This window comes from Dromaius novaehollandiae, chromosome 9 (genome assembly GCF_036370855.1).
Source record: "Dromaius novaehollandiae isolate bDroNov1 chromosome 9, bDroNov1.hap1, whole genome shotgun sequence".
Lineage (NCBI taxonomy): Eukaryota > Metazoa > Chordata > Aves > Casuariiformes > Dromaiidae > Dromaius > Dromaius novaehollandiae.
In genome coordinates this window covers 8,242,339-8,268,092 of record NC_088106.1, presented here as the reverse complement: position 1 = coordinate 8,268,092, position 25,754 = coordinate 8,242,339, and the positions used below count along the sequence as shown (strand labels likewise).

Sequence of the window (25,754 nt, the reverse complement as noted above, 5' to 3'; positions counted from 1 at the left end):
TTCAGGGTCGACTGAAAATCAAGAACCTCTTAGGACTGAGAACAGTTATTCGCACAAGTGCTCACAAGGGGTATTTAACACACGTCAGTGTTACATGAGCACAGCCCAGGGAGGGGGGAGACGACACTGAATAAGACAGGACTGACAAGGGAGGAGAAGATCCCTGCTCCCGCTGGATCTGCGGTGCCCTGCTCGCGTGCAAAGGCGCTTGGTTTGTGCAGAACAGTGCAAAGCGTCTCCTGTCCGGGAATGTCTGCAGTGCATTAAACCATGCTGCGGAGCCGTAACCTCAGTGTGCACAGGTTAATCTAAGTTTAAAGCAATCCTTGTCAACAAGGCAGTGCTAAATGATATAGTCGCACCTTCTCTGATCCCTCTGAATTAACGCAGCATTTTATAAAAACAACGCGTTCTATAGCTGAGCCATGTGGACGTCCTTTTTTCTTCTCCCCTCTCCCCAAAACGCATGTGTGTGCAAGAACAAGCCCGTGTGTGCAGCAAGCGGCACGCGCGGCAGCAGCTCAAAGCAATACAAGCTCCCGCACGCCGCGACTACCAGGACGCCCCAGAGCTCGCACCGGCAAGGGGGTTTCGCAGGCAGCGTGCGCTCACCTTGCTGGGACGTGGCCGGCGCGCTGGCATCCTCCTCGGCCATTTCAAAAACCGGGGAGCTGCTCTTCGAGGAGCCAGGCCGCTCCATGGGGCTGCTGCACAGGGTCCGGCCTCCCGCGCTCCTGCCTCCCGCGGCACGGGGCTCGCCGGACCTGTTTGGCCACGAGCTGACATCACGGCTGCCTTTGATCTCCTGCGATCGCCGCGCGCTTCGGGCAACGCCGCTTCGGCTCCTTCGGGGCTCTCCCGCTCGCTCCTTCCCCGCCCTTCGCTTTCGCTTTGCGGCAGGCGGCCGTCCCAACCATACCGCGGCAGGTGTTTTGGTCAAAACGCCAAAGCCCGCAGAAAACACACAATCAGTTTTTAAGATCACCGAACGTGGACGTCGTGGGCAAAGCTCAGCGATGCCTATCGAGCCGACCCCCGCGGGACGGAGGCCTTGCGGGCCCCTTCCTCGCCGCGGAGGGAGGGATCGCGGCCGATACAGTGCCACCGGCAAACTCCCTCCAGGGAAAAAAAGCAAAAAAAAAGCAAAACCTGAAAACAAAACCGCCCTTCCCCTGGCTTTCCCAAAGATAAAGCAAAGCGTTTTCCTTGGAGGTTAACACTGTAATTTTGAGATTGTTTTGACTGAAACAGAAAGAGACTGTGAACAAAAGGCTGCTTTGTTCCTCCTCCCCCTACTCCACCAGCGCAACGACACAAACTTTTAAGATAATTTTATCCAGACTTCAAGTTAGGTAATATTTGTTCTTTTCTTCTATAGAAATCAATCAAACTTCTGATGTGTTTGCGATCGTTCTGTCGAAAAAGCACACCTGCCCTTCTGCCTCCAGGCTGGGCTTTAGCACTTCCACCTAATGGTTAATTTTTCAATACAACTCCGAATAGGTAGAAGTGTACCTTTAAAGCAGAAGTTCTGAAGCAAACAATACTAATAAAAAAAAACATTTTTATTAGGATTTTCCCCACAAACAGTGTGAAGTAACACTCCTCCCAGCTAATCATCACATATACGGAAATGAAAAAAATGTTTATGCCCTTCAGTGATTCTTTTCTGATGCACTATCAGCTTTCTGGCAGCCTAATGCACACACACTGTGCAGTTTCCTCATCTATACCTACAACTAGCTTTTAGCCATGCTTAAAAATCTGATTTTTGCTAAAGAAAATACTTCTTTGGTTCACAAAAATCAAGGAGATCTGAAAGAAAAAAAAAATCTTGTTTTATTCTTGCCCAATTATCAAATCAGTTGGGTTAAATATACTTTTCTTCAGTCAGAAAAGGCTTTTTACCAAGATACCAATGAGAGAAGCAAAAATCAGCTTATTAGCTTTGAAAAACCTTTTGGTAAGCCTTTCATTACTCTATTCCTGTTGGTTTAGCTGAGCCTTCCCTAGGTTCCCCCCCCCCCCCGCCCCATAATCCTCAGTCTCTGCTCCAGGCCCAAAATTTACTGCCAGGGCTTCCTATCTTTCATCAGGTTCATCCTTCATAAAAATCCCAGTTTATTGAAAGATTTTATTCTGTCAATAAATTGAAGCTGCCCTAAGACCAGTTTTGAGGTAGTTCAAACAGGACAAATCCAACAGAGAACTGGGGAATCTTCCCAACAGCGCAGAGGGCACATGCTGACACCTAGACCCAATGCTGAAAATTTCCTTGAACCAGTTTCCTGAGTATCTGCTTCAAAGTACAAGTATAACATTCAGCTAAAATATTAAAATATCTGTATCTTCTCTTTGTGCAGAGAAATGCATGAATATAACCTTCACTAGCTTGGTGGTTGCTTCAAAGTGCCAAATTGAAGTGGTCCTACCTGAAAGCATCCAGAAGCACAATTAAGAAAATGAGCATGCAAGAGTGGACACTGAGATTTTACTGAGGGGTCTATCTTTATTCCTGCTTTTCAAACAGGTCCCTAACACAAAAGGAAACTGGCATGACCTTCCTGAAGCTCAAAGTTAACCAGATGCACTTAAGACAGGAGAAGGAAAATTTGTGGGCACTGATCTTTTCTTATCCCAGCTCTCAAACAAGGCAAGTGCAGCAAGTGTAACCATTTACCATTGGCTTCAATTGGGAACCAGTATGTGGGGTGCACATACCACTTCCTGGGGACAGTGGAGGAGCCAGAACAGACTCCTCTTTAACCAGCAAGCTTGGGGAAATTCCACCGCAGACCACTCACAGCACTGCAAGAGAAGCAGGCTGGTAGTTCCAGGCCAGCTTTTCAAAGGACCAAATCATCTACTGGCTTCCTGAAAATGTCGTTTTGCACATTGCCCTAGTTCAAAGGACAGTGAGCACAGGTAAGATGCATCCATACTGCAACCCAGGCTCATCCTCCCTTTGCTTCCTGGGCAATGGTTTCTTTCTTTGTCTCACTCTTAACCAGCTAGTACACAGCCTGAAGACTGGTATAATCTTCCATCGTCTTATGATTTTAGCTAGCAGAGCAAGTACGCACTAGCTGACCTTATCCCCCACCCAGGTAATTATTCTCAAGTGAATTGCTCCAGAACCTCCTGAGACAGCCCAAGATGCTAGACAGACAGTACATCTCTTATCGATAGCCAACTTGCCTAAAGTCATGGCCTTTACCTGGCTAAAATCTACAGTCGCCAGCTTCTGCTTGCCCAGTGGACTGGTCATCCGCACTCCTCGAATTGCAGCTCACTTCATGGGACCCTCTGAAGCCAAACTCCTAGCTTCCTTCAGAATGAAACCTGGGCACCATCAACAGGTTAAATCTCTCTGGACAAGTGATACGGATACAGATTGTGCTAATTTGTCTCCTTGTGCCTGTAACAGACCTCTAACACCATTGAGACAGAAGCACCTAAAGCATTTCTGCCCTTTCTGAACACAAACTGGACATGTCCTGAAATACAGATATCTTTAAATATCCTATGTTATTGAAACTTCTAAACATGGGAGAAGTCAATCATTTGTATCAGTCTTGACAAGGGGAACACAACCTTTTTATCTATCTTTAAGGCAGTATTCTTCAGCGTCTTTCCCTCACATAAAGAGTTACTACTTTCAATGAGAACAGAGGTTTAAAGCAACAAAAATAACTGTTACTCTTAGCTGTTGAGTACCGACACTCTGCTTAAAAAGCAAGATTCAGATTTTAGGCTTTTAGCACCTACAAAAGTATTTCATAGTTTAAGTTTGAACATTTTATCACATCACCATCTCTTGACTCTTATTTTATATTTTTAAGAATTTAAGAGATGAGTGGTAGTGCTGAAAATACCTCTTCTGTTGAAAAGAAGCCTACGGGTGGGAACAGCGCAAAAAGGACTGAAACTCAAGATTTTTCACACTCCCTCTTCCAACAGCAACTAATGGTGAGAAATGACTAGCTCAGTTTTATGTTCTTGTAAAACCATTTGTTGTGCTCAATTATGTGCAATGATTTAAATGGATTGTTTCCAGAGAAAGCATTCATCCGCTCTCTCCAGAAAGGCCCAAACGTGCAAGCGTTGGGTTTTTGTTCTGCTCCCAGAAAAGAATGTTGCGCTATATATTTACGATGCAGCAATCACAATGTTTCTCGAGTCTAACGAGTCCATTTGACAGTGAATGAATGAAAATATAACTTGATGACAACAGCAATCAGCGCTGCAAGACAGAAAAACTAGATGCTGTGCTGTGGGTAGACCTGTGCCAAGTATATCATTGCATCATACTACAAATACAATTTATGAGTACAAGCATAAGTACAACGCTATTAGGAACAGACTGCTCTCCACCAATAGTAATAAGGCTTATTAATATCACGTGTAGAAGTTTTCTAGCCTACCTCTGCAAACCCAAAGAGAGGTCCTCACGGTTGAGAGCCTTCACACAGGCAAAGGCTTCCTTAAGTGCTGCCCCAAATACTTAGTGGACTCTCTCGTGTCTGCTGAAGAATCTAGATGTTTTATGGAAAAAATGCAAATCAAGTATCATCATCAACACCTGGCATAGGTGCTGTCATTCATTATTGGTAAAGCATTTCAAAGTGAAAATAGATACTGTACAAATGTAACAAAGACTGTTCTTTTCCTAAACAACATACTGTTTCAATGTTCCCAAAAAGTGAGTAATGAGGACACTTGCTACACCTGAAATTGCAGAGACATAATACATATCATAGCTGGAATTGAACTGTAAATACTTAGAAAATGCTTAGCTATGATGACTCTATGATCCAGTCTTTGAAAATTTGGTAGTTCTTAACAGAGAGTTTTAAGTTGTGTCATGGCAAAGAACCATTCCACAAAGTTTCTTGTGGTGACAACCAGTCTGCGACCACAGACTGGCATTTTTCACAGGGATAATCAATGGCAAGAGGGCTAGGAGGGAAGGGACATGTCCAATTGCATCTCTTTCACACAAAAACAGAGGGACAGGCAGAGACTGATATGCAAGGTTGGTAGTTTTTCAAAAAAGAATAACATGAATATTTTATTTATTTCATGGACAATGTTACACTAGGGGAATGGTATACTTGATTAGCCTCACAACTACAGCCAGTTGTTCAGTCTATAACCTCAATTAAAAGGCAGGAAGGAGGAAGCTGTTCCCTTCTGCTCTCCCCCCCCCCCCCCAATTAAAACCAATTAAACACAAAAGCAAGTATAAACAGTCTCAAAAACCACAGTGAAACAGGCTATCAGTGTTTATGCAAATGATGCACTAGTGAAAAAGTGACAGCACTAGACAGGCAGAGATGAGACACAGATGGAACTGAGCCTAAATTATTAGAATATGGAGTTCATAAAGCTAGATATAAAATTGTTTTCCGTTCTTCAAAATACTAAAGCACCTTTAACAAGTGGAATCTGAGAAAAGATCAGTTTCTCTTTGCTCTGAAAGTCAGTCAAACTGAGTCACTGGATAAAATTAATCAGTAACACATCTATTGTGTGAGTTTCAGGCAAATACATGCCCAGCCATACGCCTGTCCCACCCGAATGCAGAAGATTTCAACTATGCAACAGATGCAACTTTTGCCAGAAGATAAAAATGTTCCATTATGGTAATTTTCCAAATGTGGTTTCCAAACAAGGTTTCCAAACTCGGTCCTGCACTGCTACACCACAGTGAAACTAGACTTTCCAAACAAGAGTAATATTTTTCCCTCCTGCTCCTAAAAATGTGAACTGTGCCAAATGTCTGACTGGTGAGCAAAACCCGAGACAGACTTAGTCAGGGATGAGACTTTTACATCCCACAGTCCTCTGGCTCGACCAGTTCTTTCTCAAGTCCTCTATCAGTGTCATGGCATACGGGCAGTAGTGTGTTGGAACATAGCTTAATCTCCAATTGACCATGTTTTGGCCAGTTTTGGTAAACAGTTTTTCACCAGCTACCCAGAGACAGTGGCATTAAACTTCTTTGTAAAGATGCAAACTAATCACTGCTTTGGAGTTCAATGGGAATCAAAGTCCATTTGTTCTCATTTATTTCTAAGCACAGATTATAGACAATTAGAACTTTTTGTCAAAAAATTCCTTGCTATTAGAAAAAAATCACTTTGCTGAAAGCAGTGTTTGTAGAGGGGAGGAGAAGGGGAGGAGGAGGACTTTAATGAGTCTTCCACTAAGAAAATTTCTTTGGTCCAAAAGCAGTGTTTTTCAAAAAGAGGTAAGAGAAAAGGCTCCAAAACACCACACGCTAATCTGCAACATATGACAGGGACAGAACAAAACAGAACTAAAATTTGGGTCTTCCAGCTCCAACAGGAGTGGTTTACCCTCTTGGCTAATTTGTTGGTGGATTGAGGCACACAAGGGAGATCTCATATTTCAAAAGCACATCCAGCAAACCAGCTAACCAACCTGCAACTCAAGCAAGGGGTTACCTTGCTCAGTGAGGAAACTGTATGCCCAGGGAAGTCTACTGATACACAGAAGACAGCAGGATTCAAAACATCCACGGAGCTTTCATTAATTTTTGATGCTTTGTTAACAATGCATACATTACAGTTTGTAATACCCGAATTGTGGATAATTGCTCTGTCTCTCAAAGACCTAGCAATTCTGAAATGACGGGCAAACGTAACGCAGTAAACAGGGACTCCAGGACTAAAGTTCAATTGGTGACCCTGTTTTTGATTGCTTTATGACCAAAAGGAACTGACTAAAACCTCTCTCCCCCGTCTCCCCTTTCAATGACCTAATTCTCAAAACTGAAACAAGAACACTGACAGCTTTCCAGCAAAGAGGTATTTTTCCCCTGAACAGAAAACAGGTGCTTTGTCAAAATGTCATTTTTGAAGCAGTTCCTTAAATCTCTCTTTTATAAGTTCCTACTCCTCAGTGTTCATTCAACACAATTTTAGCAACTGAACCTCAAAAACTATTAGCAATCAAAATCAACAGTGGCCTTCTGCTTCGCTTCTGTTGTTTCTACACTTGCTACTTAATGAAAATATAGATGAGTCCATGGAAAATAAATAACTCGGGTGCACTGTTCAGTAGCTGAAAGATGAATGCACAGAAGCCAAAGCTATGCACAGACTAGCATGAAGTCAGTTTGTGGAAGGTAGGAAAAAAAAAAAAAAAGAAGAAGAATTAGCGTCTTTTTTCTTCTATTTTGGTTTCTTCAATACTAAAGAAAATGAAATTATGCAAAGAAGTTTCAAGAGCTGATGAATGAAAGACGATACTTTATTATCTGGGCCTGCAAACAATAGTAATGCAGAGTATATCAGATCTAATAGAAAGGGTAACAATTTTGCTGCCTTTCAATCTACTCCATTATTTATAATGGCAGTGGACTTAAACAAATGCTTTTTAAATACGTTGTGTGTTTTACACAAGAATCTCTGCATGATTAATTTCTACCATCCCCACTTTTGATGAATCTTGTAGTTATAATTGAAAGCAAAGGATAAATTGAATGATGAAAGTAAGCAGTTTTAAAAAAGACGAGAAAAAAAGAAAGTGAGGGAAAAGTGCTTTTCTAATATTTGTTGGCAAGAGAACCAGTGCTATAAGTGTTAACCAACACTGAACTCTATCTTGCACCACTAAGTAGTAAATTTTACTACTAAAAGATCACGTAAGGAGGTATGAAGCCTAAACACCCTGGTAAAAGGAATCAAAAGCTTATCTATTAATAAATAAATAATAATTCACTATTTTATCCTTACTCTTTTAGAGCCTAGATGTGTTCTCCAAAACACAGAAATGGGTGACATTGAGTTTAGATCTCCGCAATGTGAACGCGTATCTCTAGACATATCTAGCAAAGCCAGGGAGTGCTGTGGTTTAATTCAACTTAGGTTCCAGCCACATATCTAAGCTTTTACAACAAATACACCATATGAAACAGCGATTTAATAAGGAGATAGATTTTCAAGACAAGCAAGACTTGGACTCTGAAGTATCATCATACAGAAGAGGAAACAGGAATCTTATTTTCAGTCACTAAAGACTGTTCCAACAGAAGAACAGTAAGATAAAGGTAAATATTTTTTTTTTAATAGAAAATCAATACTATACCAACAAATTACCTCACTTCATGGTACTTGCAAGAGAGACATTTCATGAAACGTAGTGAGTTGAAATACATATATCCCACTGGGTGTCAAAAGCTGCAAACCGTTCCCTTTTGCATCAAGCAAAGCAAGAAAATTCAGCTTCGTCATATCATCCAGGCTGAACAGCGAGTCTCCGCTTGAGAAGCCTGACACATGCTGTTGATACACACATGCCTATTAGCAAATGAGGGCGCATACCGACAAAAAAAAGTCACTAAAGCAATAGTGCTGCTCCCCTTTTTTCCCTTTACGGCAAGCAGACTTGCTGCCTCCCTCATGCCGGCTGCAGTCTTCCTCTGAAGCTGCAATGAGCCAGATAATTCACTAATCCTACAGCTTCACTGGCAAAAAGCTACCTGCTTTTTTCCTATCACTTTTGAGTTTTCTGCTACTTTAACAAAGTTAATCAGCTGGCAAAGGAGTGCAGAGCACAGGCACAGGACAGCCAGGCTGTTAGCTCAGCTCGGCCTCTTCGATGGGCTGCACCGCGAGCTACGCTCAGAGCCGGGTTCAGTGCTCCATAACTCCATCTCCTCCTCTCCACTGAGTTGCTTCCACATGACATCTGCTTACCCCTGCCTGCAGATAAAGCACATCTCATTAGTCTGCAGTAAAGCACATCTCATTAGCCTTTAGCAGCTATCCTGCACAATCAGACGGGTAGGTGACACGGCACTTGGCCTACACAAACCGAGGCTCACGCCCCGGCCCGGCGTGCCTTCGACAGCAGAGCTGATGCATTGCAACTGCACTGGCTTCACACTGGAAAAATTCTTCATTCTTTCCCCCCAGAGTGGTTAGCTCAATTATCAGTAACCTCCTGTCTAAAACATTTCTAGGACAGAATAATATTCTACACTGCTGTTTGCGTCTCTGAATTATCTATGCAATACTCCTAAAAAGAAATGAGCTGTATGTTCCCAGAGAGAGTAAAAGCAACAAAACCTTATTCTCTCAAAAGATTTTTAGATTAGCATTGTTCTCCCTTTCTCTCCAAATCTGCAGTAAAGTTTTATTTTTCCCAATTTCAGTTCTGGTGATGTACTCTCGGAAAACACAGCTGTCAGCTTTGTATTTACTAGTATATAGTTATTGCATTGCTTAATATATTTTTACATACTTTTTAACACAGAACCAACACAGGAAATGAGATCTAAAATACATGCTCCTTTCCCCTGCTTACACTCCATGCATTTATTTCATATGCCTTAATCAATAAATTGCCTCAGTATCAGACAGGGTATTACATAAGGCAAAGAAAACAGCACAGCAGCCAGAAAGAATTCTGAGAGTATGAATCCTGTGAGAAAAAGCAAATTACTACAGTATGATGCAGTAGGAGAAAACAAAAACAAAAAAACTGTTGGAAGTGTCAAAACTGGTCGATTCCGACTATCATTTTAATGCATAACCTACCCCATTCAAATTTTCTCAACTAACATTTACTTATTTTTAGCACAGAAATTTCACAAGACATCAGCAAGTATTTCAAAAGAATACAGAAAAAAAATTATTACACTTGCATGCCTTACAAAAGCATGCAGGCAAACAAATAACAATGATTAAATTTTAACATTATGCAATTTGGTTGTAAACAAAAAGCCACCTCTAACAGCATTACAGAAGCTGAAGAACAGATTTTTTCCAACAGCGACTGATGACTGGATTGTAGAGACTGAGAAACTACAACTACCATAATTAAAAAAACAAAACAAAACCAACAAAAAAATTATTGATCCATACTTCGTTTGAATTGCAATACACTTTTTAAGGTATTGTGCTATAGCACAATAGCTTAGAAGCTATTGTGGGGGGGGGGAGGACAGGGAGAACAAAACAGTTTAGCAGTCTCGGATTTGAACACAGATCCTAAATTTTAAGTCTCTTCCTTCATTTATACAGTGAATTAAGCCAAAATTTTAAATATTTGGATCCAAATGTTGTGTGACACTAGCGCACACTATGCAGTTCCTTCAATAATGCCAGTTGCATTTAAGTTAACAGCAATTTTACCAGCAGACTTTCGCAGAACATACAGATGATGGAAAGGAAGAACCTCAGAGCAAAGCTGCTCTTATGAACACAGGCTATCATGAAATATAGCCTAGAACTATAGTTTATCAGAACTTTCCCTGAACCATCATAAGAAGCAAAACACTATGCAATAGCCTGTAGCAAGCTTAAGGCCCGTCGTGAAAGTATAGAGCATTAAATAAAAATAAATATATAGAGAGTAAATCAGAAGCTACAATTTGCAGCATAAAGGATGAAGGATAGAGCCAATTTTGCTAATGACTATTGCCTCAAGGTTTTTACTACTCAAATTGAAACATTTCATCTCATTTTCAGAGTATCTCCAGTTACAAGGAAGCAAATCTACACAGTTAGCTGCTATCTTATGTCTGTGTGTTTGCGTGGAGGGAGGGAGAGAATGGCTTGTATATAATAAACAAGTGGATGAAAAAAATTATTTTTATCTAGATTATTCAAAGTCTGATAATTACGAAGTACCCTGTAAACATAACTGATTTCTTAACAACTTCCACTGAAACATTTCGATGCAAACGCTATCTATTTTGACAGCTGGTCAGGTTTCATGATGTGCTAAATGTGCTAAGAAATTTCTGCCTTAACAACAGCTACTAACAAAAATAAATCTCAACAACCCAATAACAAAATAAAAATAATAACAGAAGCAAGCAGTTTGCAAATGACTGCTGTTCCTACTGATGTGAGAGATATTTTTCCCTTTAAAAATTCTCAAGATCACCTGCCATAGCAGCTGTATATACATCATCCTCCTTTTACCTGGTGGAAAGGACAGAGGCACAAAATGGTTAAGTACACACCACATAAAGCAGCTCAGGAGGGCAGAAGAACCACCTAACCTTCTCTTTCCTATAGCTTTGAGCTAATCATTAGGAAGCAAAGTTATTCTCAAGAGCTGAAAGGGCTAAAAAACCCTGCTCCTCTGCGACACCAAAATTAACACACGCTATAGGATGAAGCAACCTGTCTCCGCAAGCCAGTTACAACTTTTTCCCTCAGTAAATATCCTCCTAGAAAAGAAATAAGGTTTCTAAGTTCAAGTACTTGGTTCACAGCCTGATATTATAACGCTGAGTGGGAAAACAAAGAAGATATGACATTTCATAACTGTGTTTTCAGACCCCAAAGAATTCAATCATCTTAAGCTCTCAATTACAATACAATCCCCAGCTCAACTCCTTTGAGCATTTAGCGTATTGATGGCCATTTCCAGAGTGCTCTTGGACTTAAAAAGCATACCTTCATCTGGAATTAGATCTCTCTACGAGCTTGCAATTTTAGGCAAATCTCTTGCTAAATGTGGCTTTCATGTTGAAAGCAAAATAACCATATGGGACAGAATTCACAACACATTTTCTTCCTTTCAATCAACGCTTTGATTTGCTTCCATTCTTGCTGTGTTTCTTCTTAAATAAACAAACAGAAATACATAAAGGCAAAATAAGCAATATGAACCTAACCCAGCTATGATTAGATATTAAGAATCAAGTATGCAAAAATGCAGAAGTCAGTCTTCCTAAGCTCAGAGGAGCCAATTGTTGCTCCTATATATTCACAAGGGTCCTCAGCACATCCTTCCCTATGTTGCCAGGCAACCACAACTGTATTCTTAGGTTTATTCATTAGCCATTAACCACCATCATGCTTCCTTTCTTTTCTCCCCGCACACTCTTACCCTTTAGATCTATGGAGGGGGGGGGGGAAAAAAAAAAAAAAAAAAAAAAAGATGTTAAACAAGATGACTTCCTTTCTGATCAAAAGTAACATTCTGAATTTTAATAGCTAATATATTTTAGTCAACTCACACAATTCATATAATTGCTTTGTAGTGAAAGATAGAACATAATTATAAGGTACAGCTCTTTCGAGAAAGAGCTATTAAAAGTCGGCATTAACAGAAATCTTCTAAAACACCCATTATTTGACAGTGAAGATCACATGCTGACAGTAGTAACGTACCCTTTGAAATTGTTAAAAAAAAAAAAAAAAAATACAGATGATAGTTTTTTCACTCCAGAAGAATGACAGTCAACAGGAGGAAACACTATTCTAAATCTTGTCTAGATGAATAGGAAAAACTCCTCTCAAAAGTACAAACACATCATCTTTAAGGTATTCCATGGAAACAAAGCAACACTTCAAGCACTGCACCATGGTTCCTTAATATCAACGTAAATACGCACTACTTTCAAAGGAGAAGTTCCCCCACCTGCCGATCTTCAAGGAAAAAGCTAACTTCCAGGTACAGGGAGCTGGCAGGTTAGTTATGCAGAGAAGTTGCATGGTCTCCATATTTGTTATTTTTGAGACCACCACATTTTTTTCTTTTCAGGTCTGCTAACTGTCCCTAGAGAAGGAGCTTGATTAGAGATGATTAGAAGAACCACCAGGAGAATGACCAAAAAATATTCTTATAAAGGAAAAGCTGAAGGAGCTTATCTATCTCCTTCATCTAAGTGGAAGTCAGGGTGTGACTAATGAGCAGTCTACATAACTAACCAGGATCAGAAATGTGATAGCCTAAGGCTCTGCAGGTGGGCAGGGAAAAGAGTATCACTTTCAGTGTTTCAAGCCAAACTCGGACAAATTCAAGCTATAAACAGGGCAAACGTTTTCTAATGGTGTAATCGCTCTTTGTGCAACTTTCCAAGGATCATGGGGAGCTTTCATGTCTCTCAAGAATTTCTTCTGCTTGTGTCCATGCAGCTCAGGAACTTCATAGACTAAAACTGAATATTCTCTTGTTCTTTCTAGATGAAAATTCTGTAATTTCTACCCAAAATATACAGCACAAGGAAAGGGATTTTATGCTGTCCAGTTTACACTGCAATTACTTTGGTATAATAAAAAAAGACTCATACCTATTCACTAATCAGTCAATGCAACACTGACCAACCTTTACACTGTTTGTTTACAAACATTTCTGATGGCAGAGCCTAATGGGGACACTAAACTGTTTAAACCACAGTATCATCATGATACAAATCCGCCCAGTGCCGGAGGCATCAAACAGGCTGAAGGAGATCTCATCTTCATGAATAGCAACCTCTCTGCAAGCCCAACTCTCCACAGGCATCAGGATAGTCACTGAACCTGCCCACGGGAAGTGTTATTTGAAGTACAGAGTGGAAACAGCTAATCATAGCTACCGCTCTGAACTGCTGGGAAATGCCTTTTTTTTTTTTTAATTAATTGTGACTGATTAAATTCTACCAGTATATTTTTGCAAGTTCTGGAGTTGCATGATTTCATCCTTACAAACTCTTCCAACTGTCTTTACCCACAACTTACTAAGGCCTTAACTGATTAACACTGTATTGGTACCATGACTAATTTACAGTTCAATATTATTAGCTAAGAGGAAGACATGCTGGCCATCTTAGAGACTTACTCCGATTACTCTGGTGTTTCCCAAGTATCCCAAATGCTAAATTTTAATACAAATCTATCTGAAGTTTTACACTGAGTACACAACCATCTGCATTTAACTACTATTCAGATCAGAAAATTACAAATAGCATATTATTTAAATAACTCCACAGCCCTTAAGGAATACTCACAATTTCTGTAGAGCCCTTAGGGATGAATCACAAATCCTGTCCTTAAGGAGATACAGCTGAGCCCATTACACAGCAGCAGCAGGCAGAACAAAATCAATTATAAAACACACATACATGTTGCTTTCCTACCCTATGGCCAGCTTTGTGTGCTCACTGAAGAAGGGTCATTACTCCTTCTCAAAGTATCACTGACAGCTTTACTCTGATCTCTTTTCACAAGCAAAACTATCAAACCTGGTGTGGTTCTAAACGCATCTGACTCTTAATTGCAAGAGCTATGCCTTTAAGCAAAATACACAACTGAACATACTTTGCGAGTGCATTTTTCAAGTTTGTGTGATCTGGAAAATAGTTTTATGGCATGTCCCAATATCATGACCCCTAATATTAGGCATATGAAATAGGTTATGGCTTCAATTATATCTAGCAGGACTAGTTAACCTTGGAGAAAATAAGGCTCGAACCCAGCAATCTCACCAATTCCTTCATACCCAAGACATGGCAAGGCAATTGGATCCAAAAAGTTTCACAAACTAAGAATTACCCATTTGGGATGATTTAAGAGAATGAACAAGACATAATGAACAGCCGTATGAAGTATGGCTATGACAAAGGAGTATTTAGTGGAGATTAAAAATGCTTAGTGACACTTGCAAGTAATTAAGTGTCTAGCAAGTTATTTTAATAATTATTTTCTGCAATGATTGCACAGACAAAACAAGCTTGCCGTATCTTACCACAGAACACAGTAAGTTAAGCAACTCTGGAGCAGAAAAAGACTAAAAAATATGCACTGTTAGAGGATACATTTTCCATATACATGAGAAATCAAAGCATATACATATATAATGAAAGCTGTAGACGGTTGAAATTTACAGTCTGATTTGGCTCTTAATTTTCTCCAGATATTTATTTATTGCAGTGTTATCATCTCCGCCTTGCTCTCTATACCAGGGGTATGGTACCATGAAAGCAAAATTAAGAAGAACAAAAATGTGAATTCCCCTTCTAGTCATTTTGTTTGCAACTAAGCTCACAAAATACAGAAGCTACAGTTGCAACCTGATTTTCAATTATTTATACTTTGCTGCCTTTCTAATTTCAAATTTTCCATTCAATTATAGTGATCTCTCCCTCATATGCATATTCAATTTTTAGACAAAAACAAACACTTGACAAAGCACTATGTCAGACACGTAAGCATTCATGCCACTGTCATTTTGTTTAATTACCAAAGCCTGACCTAATTTTTTTTGGCTCATGCCTGAACTTTGTTTTGACTAAATACTGTTTTCCAACTTAACTCCTTAAAATAAGTTTTCTTCTGAGCATACAACATCTTCAGGTATCTTTCGAATAGAGCAACTGTGAAACAGAACATTAGAACAGGTATTTGATAGAAGTTTTTCACTTACCTTAAAGCCGAGACAGGAAGGATCACTTTTGTAGAGACTTTTTCAGGAAGGCATATTTTCAATCTTGACTCTAGATCAATTCTCTGCAGAAGAACAACACATCACGTTTCATAATACAACCCATTAAAAATGGAAACCCACTTTCTACCATGATGCAACTTGGGAATATAAACAGAAGATGCATTTTCCTGACCATGCAGAAGCCAAAATATTTATAAACATGCTGTTTACGCTTCCGAAATATTTTTCTCTTTCAAATGAGTAAAGTGATCATGTGCTGCCTCAAATGCCAAAGCAAGGCCTCCCCATCCAGCAGGGTCTGGTTTGTAAAGCAGTAGGTTTATGTACAGGGAACCCAGGGCACCTTTTCTGATCTACTACAAAACACCAGCCAATCAACCTTCTTGTGCCTTGTTTTCCTATCAGTACAGCAGAAATATTCTTACTACAAAAAAAACTGATATTCTAATCATTTTTAGTTTTCATCTATTTCCCACTAGTAATCTCATTATTAGCCATATAAGTCTCCCTCCTCTCTTAATGGAAAGCAAGAAGTGTCCATGTCTTCCTCCCCGACGCAAAGCAAGGTAGCTCAGCACACACTGGAGTCTCTACATACACCACAGTAATTCACAACTAATCACAATTTATTACAGAGATTCTACAGATAACACCACTAATAACCTGCTGTTGCTACTGCATAAATAATATTTAAAAAAAAGTAGCCAAGTTGTCATAATTTTTGATAGCATTTCTTAGCAGGACTGCAGTTTCTCTCTACCAAGGACTAGGCTTTCATGTAAATTGTACTGATACAACATAACGGTTGTAGCACGCATATTTAAAATAAACCTTCTCTTTATGAGGAAAGACAGGTGGGAAATAGGGAGTGTGAAGAATGAAAAGGCTTTTCTGTATTTTCATAGATTGTATTCAAAAGTCTGACCAAAATTATCCTTTAAATAATTTTGTTTTCCAGCTTTTATTCTCCCCATGAAAAATAGGACACAATTGAATCTGTCATCTGAAGATAAATCATTTGAAAAATAACAACTGAAAAAAAAAACAACACGCAGACACACAAAACAACAGATATCACTATAAATATTCATACTTGAGTTACTACTATGTTTGCCTTCAAGATAACCCTGCAAAGTCACAACTCAAAAATGGAAAAAGAGCACCAGGAAGACAGTTCCCTTACGACTGTCAATCCGAACCCTGTCAGAGACTCACAGGATATTTTGGGCTGGAAGGGGCCCAAGCAGCCACCTGGTTCAGCCTCCCATCCAAAGCAGGGAGAACGTTAGATCAGGTTGCTCAGAGCTTTCTGCAATCAAGTCACCCAAGACACTAGACCACTCTTCCCCCAAGAGCTTTTCAGATTTTTGGTCTGGCCTATAAGATATGTATATAACACAAATAAGGAGATAAGAATGATCAAGGACAGGCACTTTCCTTGACAGTCATAAATTCAATATTGTAGTGCTTTTCCTCAAAATAATGCTTTGAAATTACACTGCCTGTGTAAGCACATATTACAGCTGAGTTCTTAACAGGCACGATAACAAAAAAAAAAAATATCACATCCCTTTCCCTGGACAACCAACAGGCTTATTTCCTCACCAAATCTCAGGTAAAAGCTTCACGTTACAATATTTTATCTGTCTTACGGTTTTTACTGTTCTAAAGGCGAATTATGAGATTAAATCCAACTTTCCATTAAGCCCTAGAGATAGCCACATTCCACGCAACTCGTAAGACTTTAGGGTTTCGACATCAGCAGCAGATATTCAATATACGAGGGAAGCATTTCAAGAAGGCATTAACGCTAATAGGGATTACATACGTGTATCAAGGGAAGAATAGCCACTAGGTTAAGATACAATTCAATAACGATTCCAAGGTACAGGAAGAAGCCAGCAGAAAGACTATAATCCCAGACAATTCTCAAAGATTATCCTAAATTTGCGCACTTAGAAGAATCTCTAGCACCAACAAGGATAGAGGAGAAAAGGGCAACAAAATTTTAAATTACTCAAACCCTCAAATCTTTGTATTTTAACTAGTTTCAAGAAAAGCTGCAGTAGCAAATTTTGCAGATGGAGAATGATTTTTTTTTTAAATTGAAAACGAGAGAAAAAGGACACAGTAAACTCTTTCCACAGTAAGGCAACAGGCTGAAATTTTTGTCTATATCATTGTATTTAGACATCCATAATTAAAAAAAACCCACAGAATACTTTCTGTCACTATGATTAACAGCTGCAGGATCTCTCATCCTGCATCTTCTAGATATGTAGTTAAAAAATGGCCAATATTTTTTGTCCATTTACATAGTAAGGATGAGAGATTCAAGATTGGGACACTGAAGAAAAGTCATATTTTAGTTTTTCCCACATGACAATTTAGAGGTGCTTGTCCCATTAAAGATAATTTTTCTGTGCAACAAGTACTACATTCACAATTCACTTCAGTACATTTTTTTCATGCCATATATATCTTTAACTTTCCAGCAGCTGGCAAAAGCACAGATCATGACTGAAATAATTTAAGTAGGCAAATAGGCAAGTACTGGCCCAAGGAGGAAAGGAAAAAAAAAAAAAAAAAAGAAGCATAATGAATTCCTAAAAACTTAATTCCCATGTTCCACATGAGGCTTAGCAGGTAAAGAAGCAGGGGGAGAGGAAGGAGGAATACAAACAGCTAACAGATTACATCTTCTGTCACTAACAATCCATCATTACACTTTCTCAAGTTATGAGAATGGTATTTTCTTAGTACATTTTATACTTTACCAATTACAGATTAATTTACACATTTAAAATTGGAGCACTGAAAATTTACAAAGGTTCAAGTCTTCCGAGACCCAGATATATGCTTTGACACAGGAGAAATTCAACAATACAACGTCGTAGATGCTTTCATGCAAATGAAATGGGCAAAGTCACAAAACTCCTGAGAAATAACTGCAGCAAGCCTGAATTTATCACTTTTTCCCTGACCATACAGCTGGATCAGAAAGGTCATCAGACCATGATATTCACTGTTATGTAGAGGAACACTATAGACATGTAAAGTTTCTATAGCAACACTTTCTTAATTCACTCTAAGCAAAACACCAATTAGCTTTTTATTATAGCCAATTAAAAAAATCTGCACATTAATTGACAACCTCTCTACTCAGAATTTAAGCTTATGCAAAAGAAAATTGCAGGGAAATTTTCAGGGGTAATAGTTTACTTCATATTCTTCCTTCTCAACAGAACAGTAAATTGTCCTCGATAGAGGCTGCACACTTAATTTCAATTTAAATTGTTTAGACACACACACAACCTACCCTGGTAGGCCTTAAATATCAGTAGAGCCTAAAGATCACAGGTTTCAGAAAGGCAACAGAACTGTAATCAACTGACTTATTCTGCATCACAGGACACTGGGCATAGGCCTGTGCACCTGCAGATCATGCAACAGGCAGCCAGCAAAATGTTTTGCTCCATGAGAGTATTTAAGCGCGTTAAGCCAAGGCAGAGAGATGGCAAAAACAATAATAAGAGTCCAATTCAGTAGGGCAGCAGAGACATTTTCATTCAGATCTTAATAATTATTGATGATTTTCTCAGATATCTTCTACACAACAGCTCAGATATCTTCTGATGATGGCTTCTTTGGATGCCGCTTCAAGTGGAGAACATCAAGCTAGATTACAAATCAGTGAGCATAATACAAAAGGAAACACATCGTGATACAGATTGTCAGAAGTAACCAACAGCAAAAGCTAAACTGTCCTTCTCAGTAAGCTATTCTGCAGCAAGATGGGCAGTGGAGGGAACATCGGTGGACAAAGCAGTAAGTAAGGATACCAGAGAGCTAAGGGACCAGTGGTAAGCGACAGGTACTGGTTTTTACTCCCAAGTCTTTAGAGATGCAGCTCCCAAACACAATCCCTCATTTCCCGAAAGGGCTAGCGCGTTGCTAGATCCAAGCCTGCCGAGCACAGAGGGACGGCTCTGCCTCCCGCAGAGGTGGCTCGGGTTAGCCCAACACACAGCCCACGTGTGTTGCAGGTAGAAGCCAGCGGTGTCTTCTGTAGTCCAGGCAAAGATCTAAAAGCTTTCTCCTCTGAGGAGCCTCCGCTATCAACGTGTCACCAAAACACGTGGCAGTTCACCCATCTCTTCAGCATAGGTATCTGCTTTTTGCATCCTTGAAGGGAAGGCAACAACCTGCATCCCAGCACAAACCTTTCAGTCACGGTAACGCAGCAGCGAGCGCTGGAGAGCACCGGAGCAAACAAACTAGCTTTTTATTCCGTTAGCTCTCTGTGTTGGCATAACATCATCTCCTGTTTCAGTGACTGGGACCGCACTGCCGCTAAGCGCTCCTACACACACAGTGTGCTGCAGGAGAAAGATCAGGGCACAGTTCAGAGGCAGCCGGTAACGGCAGGGCTACGTTGGCAGATGCAACGTACCTACTCCAGCCCCGATCACCTTCAGCTGCTCCCCAGGAAATCTTTATTCTGAGTATCTGAAATGTTCCACCTGGTGACAGCAATTTTTCATACACATCATCACCGGAGATCTCTTTCTTACTGTCTCCTCAGATGTGCTCTTTGCCTGGCCGGCTGCACTGAACAGGCATGTTCATTTGGTTAGGCAGGTGCTGTGCGACGTGAAAATCCTACCGGGAGTAAAACAACAGAGATGATTTCTGGCAGCTTCGTCTCTGCCAAGAAAACACCTTCAATGGCCTAAAATACAAACCCGAGCCAGCTGCGCAGCTCTCCCAAACTCTTTGCGAAGGCCGACAGCTCACACATCGACATGATCAGGTATATGCTTCTGCTTCATTCCTCCTGTTATCATTATCAGTGTTCAAGATATCCTCATTAGAAGTGCACGTTTGGTTGCAGGTAAAAAAAAAAAAAAAAAAAAAATACAGAGCTACAATCTACTTTAAGATTCCAGGAGCAAAATTTTTTTCTTTGATTGACTTTTTTGCTGTTTGGCAGGAGGGTTTACTGCAATTAAATTGTCTTTGTCTAAGTATAAAAGCTCAAAATATTTTTTATTTCAAAGAAAATGGGATGGCTTTGCTGCTTATCTGAATTACTCACCCACTGTTATAACCTAACATCAAAATAAAAGTAGATCAGAACAAGTCTAGCATTATTGCTAGCATGATTTTCAACAGTTTTGAAACATCCCAACTCCTTTCATTTACTTCTCTGATTTCAAAACACATAAAACACAAGCATGATTGCAGTAAATTTTGATAACTACCATGGATTTCTCCCACTCTCTCGCTGAAGAAAAGCCATTATCAAAAAACCTTCTCCATCGACATATATCTTTCAGATTTCTACACAGTTCTTTATAGGCAATAAGCTGCACTGGTATCCCTGGTCGATGGAAGGAAGAGTTTAAAGAAAATCATAGTTTTTCCACAATATTGTCTGAAGCCTGTAAAAAGTTCCTGCTCTCAATCCAAAGTCTGCACACAGAACCCGAAAGCAAAATGATTAATACGAGGATTCTTCAACCCAGGAGAAAAATGGTATCAACTTCATGAAACGGTACATGTCAATAATCTGAGGTTACACCCCCCAAAGCTAAGAAAACTCATTTTTATCACAATGTTATATTTTATTAACATACGTTATCTTCGTGATGCTATTCAAGCACTCAGTGTTTTAATTGTTCAGATTCTATTAAAGATGTGTGGCAAAATCTGACTTGCAAGCAGATCAAACAGTGAATATTGAAAGATTCTCCTTCCTTTACGCCAAGTCTGCATAGGTAGTATAGAGATACTGATTTTTCATCATCTTAATTGTTATTACTTTATTTACTAGAAGCCTAGAAGTTAGGGGTAGGTTCAATACTTTTTATGAGACTTCAACCTTGGATTCAAAATTGCTGCATCTGTAAGCCCTTAAATCAGAAACCCTGAGCAAATGCAACAAGAGAACGTTACGATCGCTATCAAGCTCTCAGACCACTGCACGACAGAAAATATTGCATCTTTTCCGTTTTCATGAGGTCTCAAAAAACCTCATGCTTTTCATCAGGGAAAAAAAAAAAAAAAAAAAACAAAAATCAACAAACCCCTCACATTGCCACTGAAAGCAACCAGTTCATACCGACAGTTGATTATATCAGTTTTCTTATTTTATCACTTCAAACTTAGGTTCTAAAGATGCAACAGGTCAAGTCTGGAAAGAAAAGCAAGTGTCTCTAAGGATCCTTCCACCTCATGGTCAGTGAGATCTGGCCAGTTCAGAAGGAATCAAAAACTGAAGGAGCTACAATGAAAAGTCTGTATGAAGCATTAACATTGCAAGCCCTTTACAACAACCCAACCCTAAAAAACTGCTAAGTTTTTAATCTAAATCTTCCAGAAAACATCTAGTCATAGTACTTGTTACATTACTGGTAGAGCAGTATATTTATTATATATATGAGAAAAATCAATACATGAAATCAAGCAGTGCAATTCAAATCCCAGCAGCACGTGCAATTTGATAAATACACTGTTCTAGCGACTGCCAGGTTGCTGTCAGGAATCAACCAGTAATTTCAATTCTGCTGCCAACACGTGCAGCACTGACTGCTTCACTCTGTATCTTTGGTCCTCAAAGGGCTGTAAAAAAGGAAGAGGCAGTATAAGTCGGTAAATGGAGAGGAAAAAGTGAACCCGTATTGCTGTCATGTTTTGTCTTTGAGATTAAAACTCCAGCAATTTGCTTTTAAATATTTAGAGAAAAATAACTAAAAATATCTACTATTTAAACCAAAGGACAAAGACGGCTGCTGTGAATTGACAGCAAGAGACCAAAGAAACTGTTTTTGTTACAAAAGCCTCTAATATCAAAAGGCAGAAGAATGGGTCTTTGGGGGGTGGGAGAGGCTGTTATCTACCTCTTCTGCTCCTAATGCAATTCCCTAGGGTCTCTTTCTCACCGCTTTCAAAAGGCCAGGCACCATCTCCAAGTGCCTCTTGTCAATGTTAAAGCCATGGCCGAGTCTTTGATACTGAGATAAAAGAAGCGTTTGCTGGTTTGGAGCACACCACAAACTGCGCATAAGGCCCATTTCTGTACTTCAAAGCAGCAAGTGCAGCGTTAGGGGTAGAGTGCGTAAGGCTAACAAGATGACCAAGGTAAGGATAAGACTGAAGAAAAACAGAAAGTAACCAGTAATGATGCACTCAGTGATACTGTTCACTTCAAACCTGATCCCAAATGTTCTGAAGTTTGCAGGACTTCCATTTATTTCAACAGGCTTTGTAATAGGTCCTGTATGCCCTGCAAAATTACATCAAGAGCATTGCATCAGTTTGCCAGGTTTAGTGGGCACGCACACCTTGTTTTATCATCAAGCTACACTCTGATGAAAAGGAAGGTTCATACACTCAGTATCTCCAAATGCAAGAAATAAAGCAAATGAGAGCAAAGGCAGATTTTTCAGTGATAAAACAAAGACAACAGACTAGTCTTTGAATTAGTCTGCATTTTATCCTTTGGCAAAAAAGAAGTCAGATTATATTTTAACCTGGATATATCATCAAGATTCATTCTGGTTGTGAAAAGAAGGTATGTGTCTCTACGCATAAACAGATAAAAGCATAAAAATAGCAAAAAGTCGATTTCCAGACTTTACAACTATTTTCATCTAATAATTCGTTGTATTTTGCAACTTGTAAGTTATAAACCTCACCAAAAGAGGGTTTATTATAGCACAACTATAGATAATGGTCTGTCAGCATTTTTATTAAATTCCTTTTATCAGCAGAGTTCATAAACTTGCAATAAAAAAAAAAAAAGAAAATAAAACCACTTCCAACTGAAACTTACCCACTTGGTCTCAAGGTTGTTTTCAAGTTAGAAGAGTCCAAAAATTGTATTCGGACCTCTCTACCTTGCCCCAGCAAACAGGGAGGCAGATTTTTAAAGTGAAAGCAATTCTTGGCTCCTTTGCAAAGGCTGATCCCATTTTGTGTGTTCCTCACTACAAAATCTTCAGTCCTGCTCCTTGAGCTCCGACCACCACGGAGGCACGTGCAGCTTGGGGTCTCCAGCCCCAGCCGCGGGGACTCTGTGGGCACGGACGGCCTCGGGCACTTGGCAAGTCCAAATCTCCTCCTGTGCCCAGGAACAGATGATTCAGCATCAGCGCTGGCATCTAAACAGCATAGAGCCAGTCCTTGGACATATTTTATATAGCAAAATACTTTGTGGTATAGAGACCTACAAAGTCTTAATCAATGAGTTCGTTCAGGCATGTTACGCGTACCGCCGTAACTCAGCGCCGTGCGCTAATGAAACCAGACTGCATTCAAGCTGGCTGATTCTGAATTATGTCAGGTATTTCTGCCCAGTCCTAAATTGTGCTATCTAGCTTAATCTTTTAGGAAACACAGACACCTTATGTTTTCACAGAGGGATAAGGAAGTGGATAAGGAGAGATTCTGTGTCTCCCCCCTCCTTTTTTTTTCTTTTTTTTTTTTTTTTTTAATTTTTTACAAACTTACTTTCACAGCTTGCGAGATGTCTGAATGGCTGCCTTTGTAGAGCTATTTCTCATTTAATGAAGACCCCCCCCATCCTAAAACCCCACTTTTAAAACTAGGATATGAAAGAATTACCTGCAAGAGTGACCGTACACAAAATACTTCAGTCTCCTACACACTGAACTACTCCATGTCTCCCACTACACTCATCATCCCCCTAGAGACCTGTTATTTAGGTTACACAGCTAAATAGGAGCTGCCTTTCTCTCCCCGCCAGATTTCCCAATCATAACTTTGATGAAGTCGCAGGCAATATGCCAGACCTACCGGAGCGCAAAACAAACAGAAAACAAAACAAAAACCACCCCCAAAACCCATGCACGCACCTAAGGTGGGTTAGGAGCTTCACAACACCTAACACTGGGTACCTGCCTCTAGCTGTGCCATGCACAGACTGTCCAGTGAACAGCGAGGGGCTGGAGAGCCACAGCGGGATCTTCGGCTGCCGGCAGTGAGAAAGAGAAGGGGCCTATAAAGCAGCTAAAAAGCAACGCCAAAGAGAGAACGGCAGCAGATACCCATAGTCGCCTGAATCAACACTCAGACTCAAGGCTTGACATAGGATACTCCGTGACTGCAAAACCCTGCCAAAACACTCCTGGTACCACGTGTGAAACACCCCTCCGGGGAGGGACACCCTCATTCAGAGGGTCACCTCCTCACCACCTGAAACCACCAGCACTCAGTGGCCCACATCAACAGGGCAGAAAGAGCAACTCCCAAACCAATCCTGCCTAGAGTTTTGGGGTTCGGACATGCCTTGGACAGGGGACCTGTCTCTCAAATCTGCTTAAATTCAGATTTCCCCTTCTCCATACAGACACTCTGGACTACTCAAACTTTGGTCCGGTGGTAGACTGTCGTATCATTTTAAAGAAACTCACAAACGAGAGGTTCCTCAAGACAACCCTGGCACAAGGAGATGCACCTGGCGAGCGGTAGTGCTAGCAGCCTACCATCTGCCCAAGAGCAAAGGGAAAATGAGAAGCTATTTCTTCTTGAACAGTTCAGTCACAATGAATTTTGCTGACCTATTACTAGTCAGCATATTTATTACACTAGATACAAACAAAACATTAACCATTTTGCTCAAAACATCCAAAATTCTTCTACTTCCTGCACAAATCAAAATGCATTTTCTGTCCTAATGGCCATTTACCCAGGTTTTTCTAGAAACAACACAAAAAAGCAGGACTGTCTTGGTCTGAGCCAAAGAACATGGGATACTCAGATGATTCAGACAGCCCTAGCTCATATTAGCACTGCTAAGAAGTTTGTCATCCATGCTGTTGCTTTATTTTTCCCTGGTGCAATTAATTTTAACTGTTCATAATAATCAGAATCAACACACAAAGTCATATAACTAAGAACTGCTTTTTGCACAATAAATACTTACACACAATACAGGTATCACGATTTCACAAATTTCTATTAGCTTATGCTATCAATTGAACACTCCCAAAGTCAAAGGATAAAACACCTATTTTACATGAGTGATTATGAATTGCTATAGTCCAGGAGACAAGTATTGCACATGGTTTCAAGCAGCAATAGCTAATTCTGAAAGCTTTTCTTTGCTTGGTTTCTAATTAAAGCTGTTGCATTATTTCACTGTGGTTGTAGTTAGCTGCTGACAGACTTAACTATGTCACTAGCAGGTACCAATAAAAAAAAGTCATATTGATTTAAGAGCATATGCTATTAAAATCAGTGTTCCAGTAGGTGGGACAGAGGTGACATCAGAATAGCAGTCTTGCCTGGTTCAGCATCCAAAACAGATATCCCATCATAAACCATTTCACAAAAGGGATTTACAAATTAAAGTGCAGAATAACCATTACAGAACATACTATTTGGCTAAAAAGCTGAAAGTAACATTCTTGTTCATGCTTGAAGAAAAATAATCTAAGACACATACCAAACTCATTCCGTAAGGAGATTTTTAACAACACAAGGATGTATCTTGGCTTGTTAGAAGGCTATGGAATGGTCACTTATCATTT

The 25,754-nt window shown here is 39.9% G+C and overlaps 1 protein-coding gene across 10 annotated transcripts in view; it reads right to left on the bottom strand.

Moving 5' to 3' along the window:
- Positions 1-25,754, bottom strand: part of NAALADL2 (N-acetylated alpha-linked acidic dipeptidase like 2) — a 531,897-nt gene that overhangs the window by 416,448 nt on the left and 89,695 nt on the right. For 5 of the 10 annotated variants that reach the window (XM_064516623.1, XM_064516624.1, XM_064516622.1 and 2 more), the window contains one exon: positions 15,178-15,260. Coding sequence is in view for 5 of the 10 variants with exons in the window: in XM_064516627.1 (XP_064372697.1) it covers positions 613-700 (88 nt within the window). In the remaining 5 variants the exon portion in view is untranslated. Of the gene's footprint in view, positions 1-612; positions 1,201-15,177; positions 15,261-25,754 lie in introns of those variants that run through there. The other 5 variants (XM_064516627.1, XM_064516621.1, XM_064516628.1 and 2 more) reach the window with 3 other exon arrangements.